General features: G+C 40.1%; 2 protein-coding genes across 4 annotated transcripts in view; one reads left to right on the top strand and one right to left on the bottom strand.

The window, feature by feature from the left end:
• The window catches only part of CTNNA3 (catenin alpha 3), an 869,421-nt gene that overhangs the window by 510,961 nt on the left and 343,101 nt on the right, over positions 1-15,359 (bottom strand). The window lies entirely within an intron of this gene.
• The window catches only part of LRRTM3 (leucine rich repeat transmembrane neuronal 3), a 122,806-nt gene continuing 110,786 nt past the window's right edge, over positions 3,340-15,359 (top strand). Inside the window, exons 1-2 of one of the 2 annotated variants that reach the window (XM_014067074.2) lie at positions 3,340-3,851; positions 4,210-5,741. In XM_014067074.2, the coding sequence (XP_013922549.1) occupies positions 3,848-3,851; positions 4,210-5,741 (1,536 nt within the window). In that variant the 5' untranslated portion in view covers positions 3,340-3,847. Of the gene's footprint in view, positions 3,852-4,127; positions 5,742-15,359 lie in introns of those variants that run through there. The other variant, XM_087702480.1, reaches the window with a different exon arrangement.

The raw sequence follows: 15,359 nt of genomic DNA, 5'->3' as shown, positions 1-15,359 counted from the left end.
TTCAGCCCCAAATTTAGGAAAGTCCACATCTGTAGGCACCTAATTTAGTAATATATTTTCCAATTCCTGTAGTTTAGTGACTGTTACATAGTTTCTTCTGAAGCCTCCATTTCCATCTCCTCCAATTCTCATTTATATCTTTCTAAAAAAACTCTTATCTTCTGAACTGAATTCATTCTAAATCTCTATTGAAAAGTAAAAATGATGCCTTCCAATTTATTCCACTGAAATGGGATCCTTTTCTCTTTTAAGTTTTTAGCCAAAAAGGTACATTCTTTTCCCTTACACAGAATTCTAATAAGAATTTCTTTCATAACAAATATTGAACTGGGCATGGCTAGTCTAGTGAAGAGAAGGACCAGAGGACACATGATAGCAGTGTTCCAATATTTGAGGGGCTGCCACAGAGAGGAAGGGGTCAAGCTATTTTCCAAGGCACCTGAAGGCCAGACAAGGAATAATGGATGGAAACTGATCAAAGAGAGATTCAACCTAGAAATAAGGATAATTTTTTTGATAGTGAGAACAATCAATCAATGGAGCAGAAGTTGCCTTCAGAAATTGTGGGAGCTTCATCACTGGAAGCTTTGAAGAAGAGACTGGACTGCCATCTGTCAGAAATGGTGTAGGGTCTGCTTGGATGTGGGGATTAGATGACCTACAAGATCCCTTCCAACTTTGTTAATCTGTTAAGAACCTGTTAAAATATGTCTTCAACTGTTATTTTCATTTTATGTTAAAATGCTGCTATAGGACTAGATCTCTTTCCTTCTTTCTAACAAAATCTAACAAAATATCCCTAGGGAAGACTTCCACCTAAATTAATGAGCAGCATAAACAAACAGGGGCTTCACTTGCAAACCCTTAAGTATTCATGTTTTTCTTGGACATGGTGGGCAATCAAGAAGGGCAAGAAAGCTGCATTGCATCCCAGCACTTTTTGTATGCCAGAATAAAGTCCATTTTATCATTCTATAAACATACTCAAGTTAATAAAAATGGCACGAAGTTCACATTTGGCATTACAAAACTAAAGTAAACAGATCCCGAATTGCAGTAATAAAGTTATCTTTAAAACGGTGCCAAACTAACAGCCTGAACAGAAACTGAGCAGCTACAAGTTCAGCTTTACCTCATGCCCTGCAGCCACAGTCAGATAATAGTGGAACAGGGGCTCTGCAGCAAAATTTCAGAAGAAGATTAGATTAGATTAGATTAATTTCTAGGTTGAATCTCTTCTTGGTCCCTTTCCATCCATTATTCCTTGTCTGGCCTTCAGGTGCCTTGGAAAAGAGTTTGACCCTTTCCTCTCTGTGGCAGCCCCTCAAATATTGGAACACTATCATGTGTCCCCTGATCCTTCTCATCCCTAGACTAGTCATGCCTAGTTCCTGTAACCGTTCTTCATATGTTTTAGTCTCCAGTCCCCTCATCATCCTGGTTGCTCTTCTCTGAACTGTTTTCTAGAGTCTCAACATCTTTTTATAATGTGGTGACCAAAACAGGATGCAGTATTCTAGGTGTGGTCTTACTAAGGGTGATGGTAGTACCTCCCTTGATCTTAATTGTATCCCTCTGTTAATGCATTTTAGGATTGCATTGGCTTTTTTGGCTGCCACTGCACACTGTTGGCTCATATTTAATTGGTTGTCTACTAAGACTCCAAGATCCCTCTCACAGTTTAGGCCTGATTTCACCCAATCTATATGTGTATTTTTGGTTTTTCTTGCCTAAGTGTAAGACTTTACTTTTCTCTACAGTCAATTTCATTTTGTTCGATAAGACCCAGTGTTCAGAACAGAATAGAATATATCTTTATTACGGTCATAGACCAGCAATAGACATCACTTTTTACACTATATTAAAAAAATAGTACTGACATGAATAGTGGATAATAACATCTCTATTAAGAAATGTTCTCTTCGCTTCTCAGCCTTTTGGCTAAGATCAAGTGCAAAGGACCCAGTGTTCAAGTCTACCAAGATCCATCTGGATCTTGAGCCTGTCTTCTAGGGTGTTAGCTATTCCTGCCAGCTTAGTATCATCTGCAAATTTGGTAAGTTCCCCTTTTATTCCCTCATCTAAGTAGGCCTCAGATATTAGGGCAGATTTGTATGGGGGTGTTCTGACCTAGGCTTCCCAAGTGCATGAACCAACTCTTTGTCCCAACAAAAAACCTTTTATTAATTTACTGCGGATTCTGTTCATTCACATCCAGCAAAGTCTTTCAAGGGAGGATTTACAGTCACAGACCTTATCTGGATTGGAGAGCTGCCAGGCCAATATCTGCAAACGTTTGCAAGGAGTCTCGGAGAGTCACAAACCAATTAAGCGAACTAATTGTCTCCTGTAAACCCCACTCCCCTTTCCCTCCTCTTTTATTTCCTCTGGGAGGGGCCATTCATCATCTACCTGTAGCCTTACTCCCAAGTCAACCCCTGTTCTTTAGCTGTTCCCTTCGTCTGGCAACTCTGTGCATGCGCACACTGGGAACAGGCTCCAGCTGTTCGTCTGCCTCACAGATGTCTGACTCCAAAGGCAGCTGTTAACTGGCATACAGCCCTGGCCCCATCTTTGCCTCTGACACAGAGGCCTCATCAGAGCCTTCCCCAAACTTCACAACTGGCCCATGTTCCTCCCCAACCTCCTCACTGTCCGAATCTGCTGCCAACTCTGCTGGCTGCTGACGGGCCACAACAGGGGGTCCTGTAGCTTTCAGAGACGTAGGTAAAACATTCAGGATGACCCCTTCAGCACAGAGTGGTGTGTCTACAAACAAGCAAAAGTTATTACCCTGCTGCTCACCAAGCCTTAGTTTCTCATGATACTCACCCATCTTACCAAATAACAAAGTAAATAACCTGATGAGCGTGTTTCAAAATCACATTACACAGAGAGGTGTTCAATTGCATTCCTGGTTGAGGCACAAGATATGTATGCATTACGTGTGCGCTGCCTTCAATGCCTAAATGAAAAGTGACAATTGTGCTTCATGCTCGCTAAAAGTCCCAGCAGCAGGTGCTGAACACAAAAAGGATCGGCTAAATTATCTAAAATGGGGGGGGGGGGGTTGGGGGGTTTGCTGCCAAAACTACGGTTTCACTAGAGCACGGTGAGGTTGTCCAGTATGCTGCTATTTAGTGACCCAGAACAATCACTCATTTCCCAGCACGGAGCTAATTCATTTGCAAGATTGAAAAAAAGAACAGGGGGGAGAGGGGGGAGGGAGAGAGAAAAGAAAGAAGGCATTTCTGCACATGCCCATAATATTCTTCACCACTGGGGGCAGCTTTACATAAGAACTGCATTTACCAAAACCAAAGCAACAGTCAGAGAAGCTTTCAGAGTGACAGGATGCAGAAGTGAACAGTGCTTGTTCATTGTACCGGGTCATCCTGGCTTCCCTGCTTCAACGCAGCAGCTTCCTCAGCCGGATTGTGGGTGCAAGGCTCTGAGAGCTGCTGCTCAGTGGAATACAGATGGGTGAATCCAGACAGCCGGGCGTCACTTGGAGGAACCTCTCAAGCTTTGCACAGGGTGGTTTTTAAAGAAGCCGAGTCTACCATGTAAAGCTTCCAGACCACATCACCCATGAAGACCCCATCGGCTAGGAAGAGCTTGACTTTCTGCTGCAAATGCTGGGTTGGGATTTATTTGCTCCTGGGATCTTCTGCATGCCTGGCAAAGGATAATGATCCAAAATCGGTCCATTTCCCAGGAGGTCCCATTTTGCTTCCTGGGTCTCTGCAAGCCTTGACTCACCAAAGAACAGCTGGCAGGGGCTGTCATGTTTGTGGCCCCTAGGAAAAAGCAAAAGCGCTAAGGACGACCTTTGAAAAGACAAAGGATGGGTATGTTTCCATTTTATTCCTTTCTAGTAAGCCTACAGCAGTCTCTGCAATGCTTCTGTATTAATCACTCCGTAGATTGGCCTCTGTACAAGCTACGACTGGAGATAACATTTCAGTGTGTTTGGCCAGTCTGCCTGGCTTACGCTGGTCCTTTCTCTTTTATTAGATTTGTAGCCTTAAAATAGGACAGGGGTGGGTGGGTTATTAGGAGAGGGAGTAAAAAAAAACTGTTTGCAAAGTACTTCTTCTACAGGGAGGTTGTTCCTTTTTATTGTAGTTGCATTTCTGAGCATGACTGACAAATATTTGGACTGTTTTTTTGGGGGGGATAACTTTTCTAAGTTATTTCTATTTCCAGGTTTCCATGTATTTAGGCTACTGAGCGGATCAGCAGTAGCCCTGGTAATAGCTCCCACTGTGTTACTGACAATGCTTTCGTCTGCTGAGCGAGGATGCCCTAAGGGCTGTAGGTGCGAAGGCAAAATGGTATATTGTGAGTCCCAGAAATTGCAAGAGATACCCTCCAGTATATCAGCTGGTTGTTTAGGTTTGTCCTTGCGATATAACAGCCTTCAGAAACTAAAATACAACCAATTCAAAGGTCTTAATCAACTCACCTGGCTCTACTTAGACCACAATCATATCGGCAGCATCGATGAAAATGCTTTCAATGGAATACGCAGACTGAAAGAGTTGATTCTGAGTTCCAACAGAATTGCCTTTTTTCTTAACAACACCTTCAGACCAGTAACAAACCTCCGAAATTTGGATCTCTCCTATAATCAGCTGCATTCCCTGGGAGCAGAACAATTCAGAGGCTTAAGGAAGCTGCTGAGTTTACACCTGAGGTCCAATTCCTTGAGAACGATCCCCGTCCGGATTTTCCAGGACTGTAGGAACCTGGAACTCTTAGACCTGGGTTACAACAGGATCCGAAGCCTTGCAAGGAATGTCTTTGCTGGCATGATCAGACTGAAAGAGCTGCACCTGGAGCACAATCAATTTTCTAAGCTTAACTTGGCACTTTTTCCAAGGCTGGTCAGCCTACAGAACCTTTATTTACAGTGGAATAAAATCAGTGTTATAGGACAAACCATGTCTTGGACTTGGAGCTCGTTACAAAGGCTTGATTTATCGGGAAATGAAATAGAAGCTTTCAGTGGACCAAGCGTTTTCCAGTGTGTGCCCAATTTGCAACGCCTCAACCTGGATTCCAACAAGCTCACATTTATTGGCCAAGAGATTTTGGATTCCTGGATATCTCTGAACGACATCAGCCTCGCTGGGAATATATGGGAATGCAGCAGAAACATTTGTTCCCTGGTAAACTGGCTTAAAAGTTTCAAAGGGCTGAGGGAAAATACAATTATTTGCGCCAGCCCCAAAGAGCTGCAAGGGGTGAATGTTATAGATGCCGTGAAAAATTATAGCATCTGTGGCAAAAGTACTACAGAGAGGTTTGACATGCCACAGGCTGCTCCCAAGCCCACCTTTAAACCAAAGGTCATTCGGCCTAAGCATGACAGCCAGCCCCCCCTGCCCCCCACCACAGAGATTCCCAAGGCCAGTGCCGGGCCCGAGAACAGCACCGAGCAGATCTCCTTCCATAAAATTATTGCTGGGAGCGTGGCCCTCTTCTTGTCCGTGCTTGTGATTCTGCTGGTCATCTACGTGTCCTGGAAGCGCTACCCTGCCAGCATGAAGCAACTGCAGCAACGCTCGCTAATGCGACGGCACAGGAAGAAGAAACGACAGTCGCTGAAGCAGATGACTCCAACCACCCAGGAATTTTATGTTGACTATAAGCCCACCAACAGTGAGACCAGCGAGATGTTGCTGAATGGGACGGGACCTTGTACGTATAGCAAGGGAGGCTCCAGAGAATGTGAGGTAAGAACCACTCTTGTATTTTCAAATACTGTTTGGGTTGAACTTCTTTCACTTTTCAGCTACATACCTGTCATATCAGGTGTCCTCCTGTCAGTGCAGGCCAGTCTTTTCTTTACGCCTTTTAAAAAAAGCTTTCCTCCTTTCACAAGGAACCATGTAAAGTCTGAGCTCAGGTTTACCCAGCCTCTATTGTGCAGCCACTTTACTTGTTTTATCTGTTTGATTGTTTTACCCACGGACAGAAAAGTTTTCTTGCACATCCAAAACAGCTGCAGTGCTGGTTTTTCTCATTCAAACATGGAAGGGTCTCTTCCCTAGGCAACATGTTTGCATGCAAAGATAAGGAATGGGGAAGAACGGTGCAGAAGTAAACAGAATGCCAAAATTTACCACATGCTTCAAGGGCGATCTAAAATGCCAGGTGTGCTGTTAGCTTCATATACATTCCAGGACTTGCTTTGGCTTAGGATGGTGCAGGCAGAACCCTAGGAGAATGCTTGATTTCTATCTAGTGCATCTAAAGCGTCTAAAAGCCTGGTATTAAAGCAGCCTCCAGAGCTATCCAGGGTGGAGGAAAGCAAAGGGGGCTAAATAAAGGGGTGGGTGGGAATCACACCTTTCATAAGGAATCAAAGAAGGGGTGGAACAGGGTGAGATTCACTGTGCAGCTCTTATCACAGTACAGTTTGCAGAACTCATCACTTCTAATTGAAAACTATCTGTGTGATTTTAAATAAAAAAATGCTAGCTTAGAGTGTCTCCCTTCTCCTTTCAGAAAATAGTCAAAAGGCATTCATTAAACAAGGGCTCCAAAAAAATCCTTACTGATGCAATTAGAGGAGCTGAAAATGTACAGTTGCAAAGGCTAGAGCCACTTCCGGCATTGACTTGCTCAGTAGCTCATTAGATATTCTGTTTTCATCTGTGTCAAAGACATTAAGGTGATTGACGATGGAGTCCTTAAACCTGTCATTTTTCTTCCTTCAAAAAAATGCAACATTGTCTTCAGTGGTTTCAATTATGCCATGTGCTGTTTTGGGCATTTTAGAAAGCTGAATGGGGCTACATTTTAAATACAGCACAGCAACAGGGAGAAGCTAGCAGGGAAACTGGGACATTTGCCAATCTAAGGGAAAACACATCTGAAGAATTCTCTTTAGGAAAAGTCAATGAATCGATAGGCAAAGCATAGGAGGAAAGGATCAATCAGTGCTGAATTATATTTTATAGACATGTTTTATTTATCTTTTAATGTATTGGTGATGGGAATCCTGATGGCACTGATAATTCAGGGCATCCACCTCAAATTGTTCTGAGAATGAAAAAAGGGCACTGATGTCTCCTCTTGATATTTTCTTACAAATTACTGCCAATGAGTCCCTTGCAGAGATAGTTTTATTTGTTTATAATAGGTGGTAAAGAACTTTGCTACTTCTATTGCATAACTTGATTTAGCTTTGTATGCTGCCCATTTCTGACCACTTGGGAGAGAGAGGGGGGTGGGTTCTATAAAGCAGATGTACTGCAGCAATTTGGAAAAAAGCATCCATATTCTCTCGCCATCCCTGATTTTCTGAGGGGGTGGATAAATAAAATCACCCCAAAATGTTCCAGCAATGTGAGCACGTCTACCTTAATATGACTTTCAGGTAATAAAATGGCATTTTAAAAAAAATGAGAAAGAAGTGGAAAGGAAGCAAATCTGCTTCATAATATGGAACATACATTCGTTGAAAGCTGAGAATCAAATAATTCAGCCAAATTGACCAAATATGCATAGATTACTTTATACAACACATGTTTTCTAATACTTTATAGCCTTTCTGAAATAGATACTACATGACCATAAAGATGTATACTGTGTGCCATCAAAGGACTAACATGTAACTAAATGTATATATATATCCACCTTGGCTTGCTGAAAAAATATTGAACCCTAAAGATATCTATATACCCTGTATATGGTTATTGGTTATACCACTAGTTGTTTATATTTAAAATGTAAAATAATAATAATAATAATAATACTATCAAGAATGATGCACTAAAAATGTTCAGCTAGCTTCTGACCCTTAATTTTAATTAATTGCATACTTCAGCATGCTTGGCAGAGACCATTTTGATATGAAAACATAGCAATATTTTTTTCCAAGTCTTCATGTTTTCCATTATGCTGAAAACCAAATGTGGGGAGGGAATTTGAATATAGTATATTTTTGAAGAAAACACCTTCAAAATAGGCCTGTAGTCTCCTATGCAGAAAACCCAAGAGTAGAATAATGTGCCATTTGAGAAGTTGTCGGAGGTGGGAGGGATTTTTTAAAAGAAAACTGATAAGAATATTGATGTTTGACAAATGTCAAAAAGTGGCATATTAATGTTAATGGCTCCTCATCCTAACAAGGCAGAATTAATATGAGAAAAATAATATCCGGGCATGTAGAAAGTCAATTAACTGTATTTTCACTGGAAGGACCTCTTGTGTTTAGATATGCAGATGAGTGTACTATTATGGCTACAGTTCTCTACTGGCTGATTGTGCAGCTTGCACCAAATCGTGCCAATAACCTCGATCTACAGAATTCTTAAAACAAGCAACATTTAATAAAATTGGATCCAGGTGCTGAAAACCGAAAATAATGCTTTAATTCATTATTTTTTATAAAAAGGCAAAAAGTAGCCAATGGTTTTCCATACTGTGTCTTGCCAAGATGAACACAGCTCCCTTTCACACAGCTTTCATAATGGGCAGCAGAAGGGATTCTGGCAGGTAACAGCTTGACACAGGGAGAGGGAGAACTGCAACTCCAATCCTCTTATGTCGAGCTAAGTAATACCTGGGAATCTTGAACTGTTTTGCACAATATCACCAGTGTTGGGTTTTACATTTTGTTACCACTGGTTTGCCCCACGTGCGCACCTTCTGTGCATAACCCTGGCCTTCCACGCATGCACTTTGTTTGCACGTGTGCCTTCCGTGTATGCGCCTGGCCTCAAAAACATGCCTAAATAGGGCCAGGGCAGGAGGGCAGGCCTACCCGCTATTTCCGCTACCAGTTCAGGTGAACCAGTCCGAACCGGCTGCATACCACCTCTGAATATCAACCTATGTTTATTAAAATGGAATTAACGTTCTCCTGCCTCATTAATGGGGATGATGGACACACAGCTGTGCTATATCTTGGGGGATCCAAACATTACTCCAAAGCCATTCTTTCCTCATGGGAAAAACTGGCCCAGTAAAAGATTGCAAAATCACAAATATGGCAGCAAAGGTAAATGCATTTTTCTTGACATACTAACGCAGTGATTTCTGCACATGTATCTATATTTATGAAGATACACCTATACAAGGTATGTTATTATATATATTGTTAATGGGAGGAGAAAAGATTAAGATACAGCAATTTCCCAACCTTGTTGACTTTAACGGTTCCACCACAAAACCGCGGTAGACTAAAGCGCGCTCGACGAAAGCGCGTACGTGACGTCATCACAGCGCGACGAAAACAGCACGCTGTGAGCGGTAAACTTAAAATTAACGCGTAAATCTAAACCTAACCCCCCAAACCTAACCCTAAACCTAACCCTAAGCCTAACCCTTAACCTAACCCTAAACCTAACCCTATACCTAACCCTTAACCTAACGCTAAACCTAACGCTAACCCTTAACCTAACCCTAAACCTAACCCTAACGCTTAACGTAACCCTAACCCTAACCCTTAACCTAACCCTAACCCTAACCCTAACCCTAACCCTTACCTTTATGTGAATCGGCTTGCTTTAAAAGCGCTTTTTAAAGTGCCCTTTTTTCTCCGCGGTCGTATTTGTCGCGCTGCTGATGACGTCAGGTACGCGCTTTAATCGGGCGCGCTTTAGTGGACCGTGGTTTTGACGGGTCACGGACTTTAACACTAGTAGAGTTCAACTCCCAGAATTCCCCAGCAAGGTTTTCTGGCTGAGGAATTCTGGGTTTGAAGTCCACACATTTTAAAGTCACCAAGGTTGAGAAACACTAGAATAATTTTCATAACAAACTCTAGCTACTACATTCATTAAGATGAAGCAAACAAATGGAAAGTTTTTAAAGGAGACTAGAACTAATAAGATCAGAAGAGAAAGAAAATTATAACCAGATATAAATCTATTTCAAAGTCTTCAAGGTATCAATTCCCAGGTAAGGACAAAACTTACACACAACTCATTATCAATCTGGAATTAATACAGACCTGCCATTCATCCATCAGCTTTGAAAATTAAAGGGTAATTGGTTAGAGCCAATACTTCTTGGATTAATAAAGTCTATTATGGGCTATACCGAGGGGTTTTCCTCATCCCACTCACTGTATAAGTGCAAAAATCCTTCATGAAGATAATTGGCCATTGCCGCAATCATTTATTTTCTCCTTTGCAATATAATAAAGCTGAAATGGGGAGGGAAATCACTTCCAAGTGGGCAAATCTACAAACTAAATTGGAGTAAATAGTATTAGCAAGGAGAATTCATGGAAACACATCATATATGTTTGCCAAGAAGAAGAGAACTGGAAATGTGCTTGAGGAAAGACTATGAAAGCAGAGATATGGCATGAAAGACAGAAGTAGGAGACATGACGCAAAGACAAAGTACTTAATAGAAAGCAAGAACATCATATTTTTAAAAATTACCTGTGTTGACATACATAAACATGGAATACAACCTTAATCACATAGTTGCAGCTCCCATGTTGAATTTTTTTTATCCCCTCCCCTCTTCCCATATCCTTGACTTATCTATTTTAAACTAGAGCAGCTTGTAACTAATTCAAGGACAACATAAAATAGAAAGTAAGGAAGATGGCCTTGACAGAAATATGGAAGAATAATTCTTGTCTAGGTAAAAAGGGCTTATTTTTTTAAGTCCTGACAAACAAGTTAAAATTCAGAAGTGACATTGACAGACATTTCTTTTACTAGGGTGTAAGAAGGAGGAGGAGACATGGTACAGTTAGCTTTGCAAGATTCTGTTATTAATCTCAAGAAAAGTAGTTATAACCTTCTTGTGGAGTTGGTTTCTAGTCCAATGTACTGAGTGTGTCTGATTCTTAATTAGTAAGGACAAATATTTGAACAATTGATTAGCCAAACCTCCCAACTCTCTCAAGACAAGTAAAATGTCAAGGAAATTAAGTTCCAGAATATACCAAGAATATGATTTACAAACAGAAGAATCACAAAATATGGTTTTAAAAAAAGTCAAGAAGGCAATTGTGATGATGCAACTAACACTATGTCCATTTTACCACCACCACCCCTTTAGCAATGGGAATGGAGGAAAAGGAGAGCAATTAAGTGCTGAACTTTGAAATGCCAAAATTAGGCTTTCCCCTTTTCCAACTTCTGATGCACCCTTTTTCTCACACACACACACCATTCTCTTTATCTCTCATCAGTAGGAAAGAGGAGCTAAATCATACAAAGGATCTAAATTGCTTGGAGAGGCCTTTTGAGCTAGGACAAAACACATATGTTGCATGGATTCAGGTTTTACTCCAAGAACCAAAATATCCTTCTTATTTGTAAATTAGGAAATTGATGGAGTCTCAATTGACTTCATGGACTGGTATAGAAATGCCTTCTTTTTCATGTGATTCTACATAGCTCTATTTTTAAGAGGAAAAATTGGCTCAAATCTTATTCAACTAGAAGCCAAAGCTACTCCAGTGCTACTACATATGAAACATGAGCAAAGCTTCAGTCTTAAATGCCTCAGGATGTAAACTAGCTAGAAATCCCATTCCTTTAACTCTTTCATGAGCTCCCAACTTGTCTTTCAGCCCCTCAGCACTTTGTTCCTACTTGGAAAGGTGTTCATTGCCCCCCCCAGATAGATTGGATCTGCATCTCCACAAGTGGTCTGCTCACGGAGGAGAAAATCTGATCTTGGAAATCCTGTCTCCAATTCTATAAAAAATATGTTAGAATCTTGAACTCTCCAATATTATAATTTAACATTAAAGTAAAGGTTTCCCTCACACATATGTGCTAGTCGTTCCTGACTCTAGGGGGCGGTACTCATCTCCGTTTTAAAGCTAAAGAGCCAGAGCTGTCCGAAGATGTCTCCATGGTCATGTGGCCGGCATGACTAAACTAAATTACCTTCCCACCAAAGGTGGTTCCTATTTTTCTACTTGCATTTTTACATGCTTTCGAATTGCTAGGTTGGCAGAAGCTGGGACAAGTAATGGGAGCTCACTTTGTTACGTGGCGCTAGGGATTCGAACCTCTGAACTGCCGACCTTTCTGATCGACCTCAGCATCTTAGCCACTCAGCCACTGCGTCCCTTAATTTAACATTAGTAGTGAATTAATAAAAGGAAGGGTTGGGAGGGACATTACTGTCAGATTGTGACAGATTTTCGATTTGCAAATTGCAAATTGCCCCAGGCCAGGAAACAGAAAGGAAGAATGAACAACGTTGCTCTTTCATTCCCTATCCTGCTGAAACTAGATTGCCACAACATCTGCAAGCTGTTTTATGCCAATAGTAGAAGTTACTAGGATTTAACAACTACCACATCATTGAAAGATTGACTTAACTCATGGAGCACCAAAAGCACACATGTTTTTCAATTGCATACATATTCCTGAATGTCTTCTTTGAAGACATCAATTCAGTTTTCAGTGAAAAGGAAATGCTCCCTGGAAATGATTTCCACTTCTATATAGGTTTAGAGAGCCAGTGGATGAAGTAATTAAAGTCCCCAGGTTAGAAATTGAGAGGAAGTGAGTTCTAGTCCCATTTTATGCATGGTCAATTGAGTGACCTTGACCAGTCACTTTCTCTCAGCCCTAAGAAGGAAGCAATGGCAAAACCACTTGCCAAAATGTTGCCGATAAAACTGTGTGGATTAATCCATGCAACCACCAGGCATCAACACTGATCCAAAGGAAGAGAAGAAAAAGTTTAGAAAGTGTGAACTAAGTAGTGCATGTAAATTAAAATAATTTCAGATATACCCCAGTACACAGCAGTCATATGAGTGAAATTATCAATGTGAGCATTGCTATTCCCAAATAGTTATTACAGAGAGCTTTAATGAATTATTTTCACTTAGTAAACTAAACTAAAAATGAAAGGCAAATGTATATTCATAGAGACTCCAAAATGAGTGCTGGAGATAATTACTTTATACTAACTCTAATATAATTCACTAGTGATCTTTATGATAGGTACACATATTTAGATGAATATTCTAACAACCAAATTTTCACAGAAAAGTAGTGACATCCAGTGGCAATATTAAATAAAGCAGATGACACTGATAGCTCTTTATACTTTGGTTGCTGCTTTGCTCCCCTTCAGAAATTATAAGTTTGAGTCATCTCATTTTCTTCCACCCCCTACTTCAATCACACTAGAAGCACACGCTCTCCTGCATTAGAGATGTAAACTAAATTAGGGGACCAAAGAGATAAAATCTTATTTAAAAGCTGTAGACACAGAAGTGGTATTAACCTGTTTTTATTGGAGGCTTGATATTTTGCAAAAACTGAAAATTACAACCCTCACTTTTTCAGATTTGTTTATCCTGTCTTTATATTTTTATAAATAACTTTATTTATAAAAATAAAGAGAGAGAGAGAGAGGGACTGGCCCAGGGTCACCCAACCAGCTTTCATGCCCATTGCTTAAGGAGGGACTAGAACTCACCATCTCCCAAGTTCTAGCCAGGTGCCTTAACCACTGCAACTTATAATATATGAAGACTTGACATGCACTCCTATAAACAGATGGGGAAACATTGGTGCGCCTGAAAAAACTTTACCATAGTATAAAAAATGTAGTGCACATATACACATTAGGCCAAGATTTATTTACTACCTTAACATGTCTTTAATTTTGTATTGGGCCAACAAAATAATAATCAGAAAAAGCATAGCCTAGCAAAGCATTGCATAACATAGTAACAGTAACAAAATCAGAAATCAAAAAGCTGGACTCTTGTCAGCCAAATGTATGATATCTGAAATTGTCATATTTGTCTTTCAGATATAGTAAACATATACTAAACATTCTCATTTTTTGTGCAGTCATGGACTACTCAATATACTATAGGTACATTATAACTATAGAACAGTGAGCTTAACATGTGTAGTAGAGACTTCACTTCCTTAGTGTCCTGCGAAAAAATCAGGTGGAATGACCTCTGAATCAGGCTGATGACCTCTTTCTATCGGTCCACCATAGAATAAGGTGACCAGATTTTCAGATTGGTACAGAGGGACACCTTTGACGGGGGGGGGGGGGGGCTTGATTAAAAATTTTATATGGAGCAACAAAATTTTCATATAATGCAAAAATAGTATTGTAATTTTTTTTTATTTCAACATAACTACAATTTACAAATATAAATTGTAACTGTTGCCAAACATCAAAATTTTGATCACGTGACCATGATGATGATGCAACGATCGCTAAGTGTGAAAATGGTCGCTGTGTGAAAATGGTCATCAGTCACTTTTTTCAATGCCATTGTAACTTTGCTCACTAAGCCCATTATACCACCTTTCTTGCCACAGTTCTTAAGTGAATAACTGCAGCTGATAAGTTAGTAACATAAGTGAATCTGGTTTCCCCATTTGACTTTGTCAAAAGGTGTTTATATGACCCTAGGACACTGAAACCATCATAAATACGAATCTGTTGCCAAACATCAAAAATTTGATCACGTGACCATGAGTATTCTGTAACGGTCGCTAAGTGTGAAAATAGTCGCTAAGTGTGAAAAATGGTCATCAGTCACTCTTTTCAATGCCATTGTAACTTTGGTCACTAAGCCCATTATACCACCTTTCTTGCAACAGTTCTTAAATGAATAACTGCAGCTAGTATTTTGTATTTTGGATAGAATCTTTTTTTAAATAGCCTAAGACAATTTAAAAAAAGAATCCACACAGAATAAATTTAAGTAAAACATTTCAAACTATTCTTTCTATGCACAATATATTTCAAAGTATTGTGCATAGAATTTTTAAAAATGGTTTCCCTTCAATTTATTTTTGATAGAATCTTTTTTTAAATAGTCTAAGACAATTTAAAAAAAGAATCCACATAGAATAAAACTATTTTAAAACATCCTATGCACAATAAATAAAATATTATTTTAAAATACATTAAAAAAATAAAAGAAAAAAACCTAGCTCACTTACCAGCAGGCACAAGTGAGCACTCCAAGTCAATCCAGAATGATGTAGATGTTAATACAAAGAACTGAGCAAATTAAAATGGTGAAATTAGTCAGGGAAATATTTTTCAAAGAAACTTTGCCACCATTTTTCCCACACGAGCCGACCTCCAACCTCTGTGCCCCTCCCCTCTGGAAAATCCAGGAAGGAACACTCGCGGCTTCTCTAGCCAAGTGTTTCCTGGAGCTCTATGGTACTTGGTCATTTTTTCTTAAAGAATGAGGTAAAAGGGGCGCGGGGGAGTCCGTTTTCTTGCTTTAATGTTTTAATATCTTCTATGAAAGTACTGAGACAGAGAGAGGGATTAGACAGAGTGTCTTTTGCCTTGCCCCGGTTAGGATTTCTTAAGCAAATCCACTGGGCTTTCAACACGAAGCCAGAAAATCGGGA

The sequence above is a fragment of the Thamnophis sirtalis genome, unplaced genomic scaffold (assembly GCF_051295495.1).
Source record: "Thamnophis sirtalis isolate CommonGarterSnake01/CBP01778 unplaced genomic scaffold, rThaSir2_p1.2 scaffold_15, whole genome shotgun sequence".
Taxonomy (NCBI): domain Eukaryota; kingdom Metazoa; phylum Chordata; class Lepidosauria; order Squamata; family Natricidae; genus Thamnophis; species Thamnophis sirtalis.
This window is presented reverse-complemented; position numbering and strand designations above follow the sequence as displayed.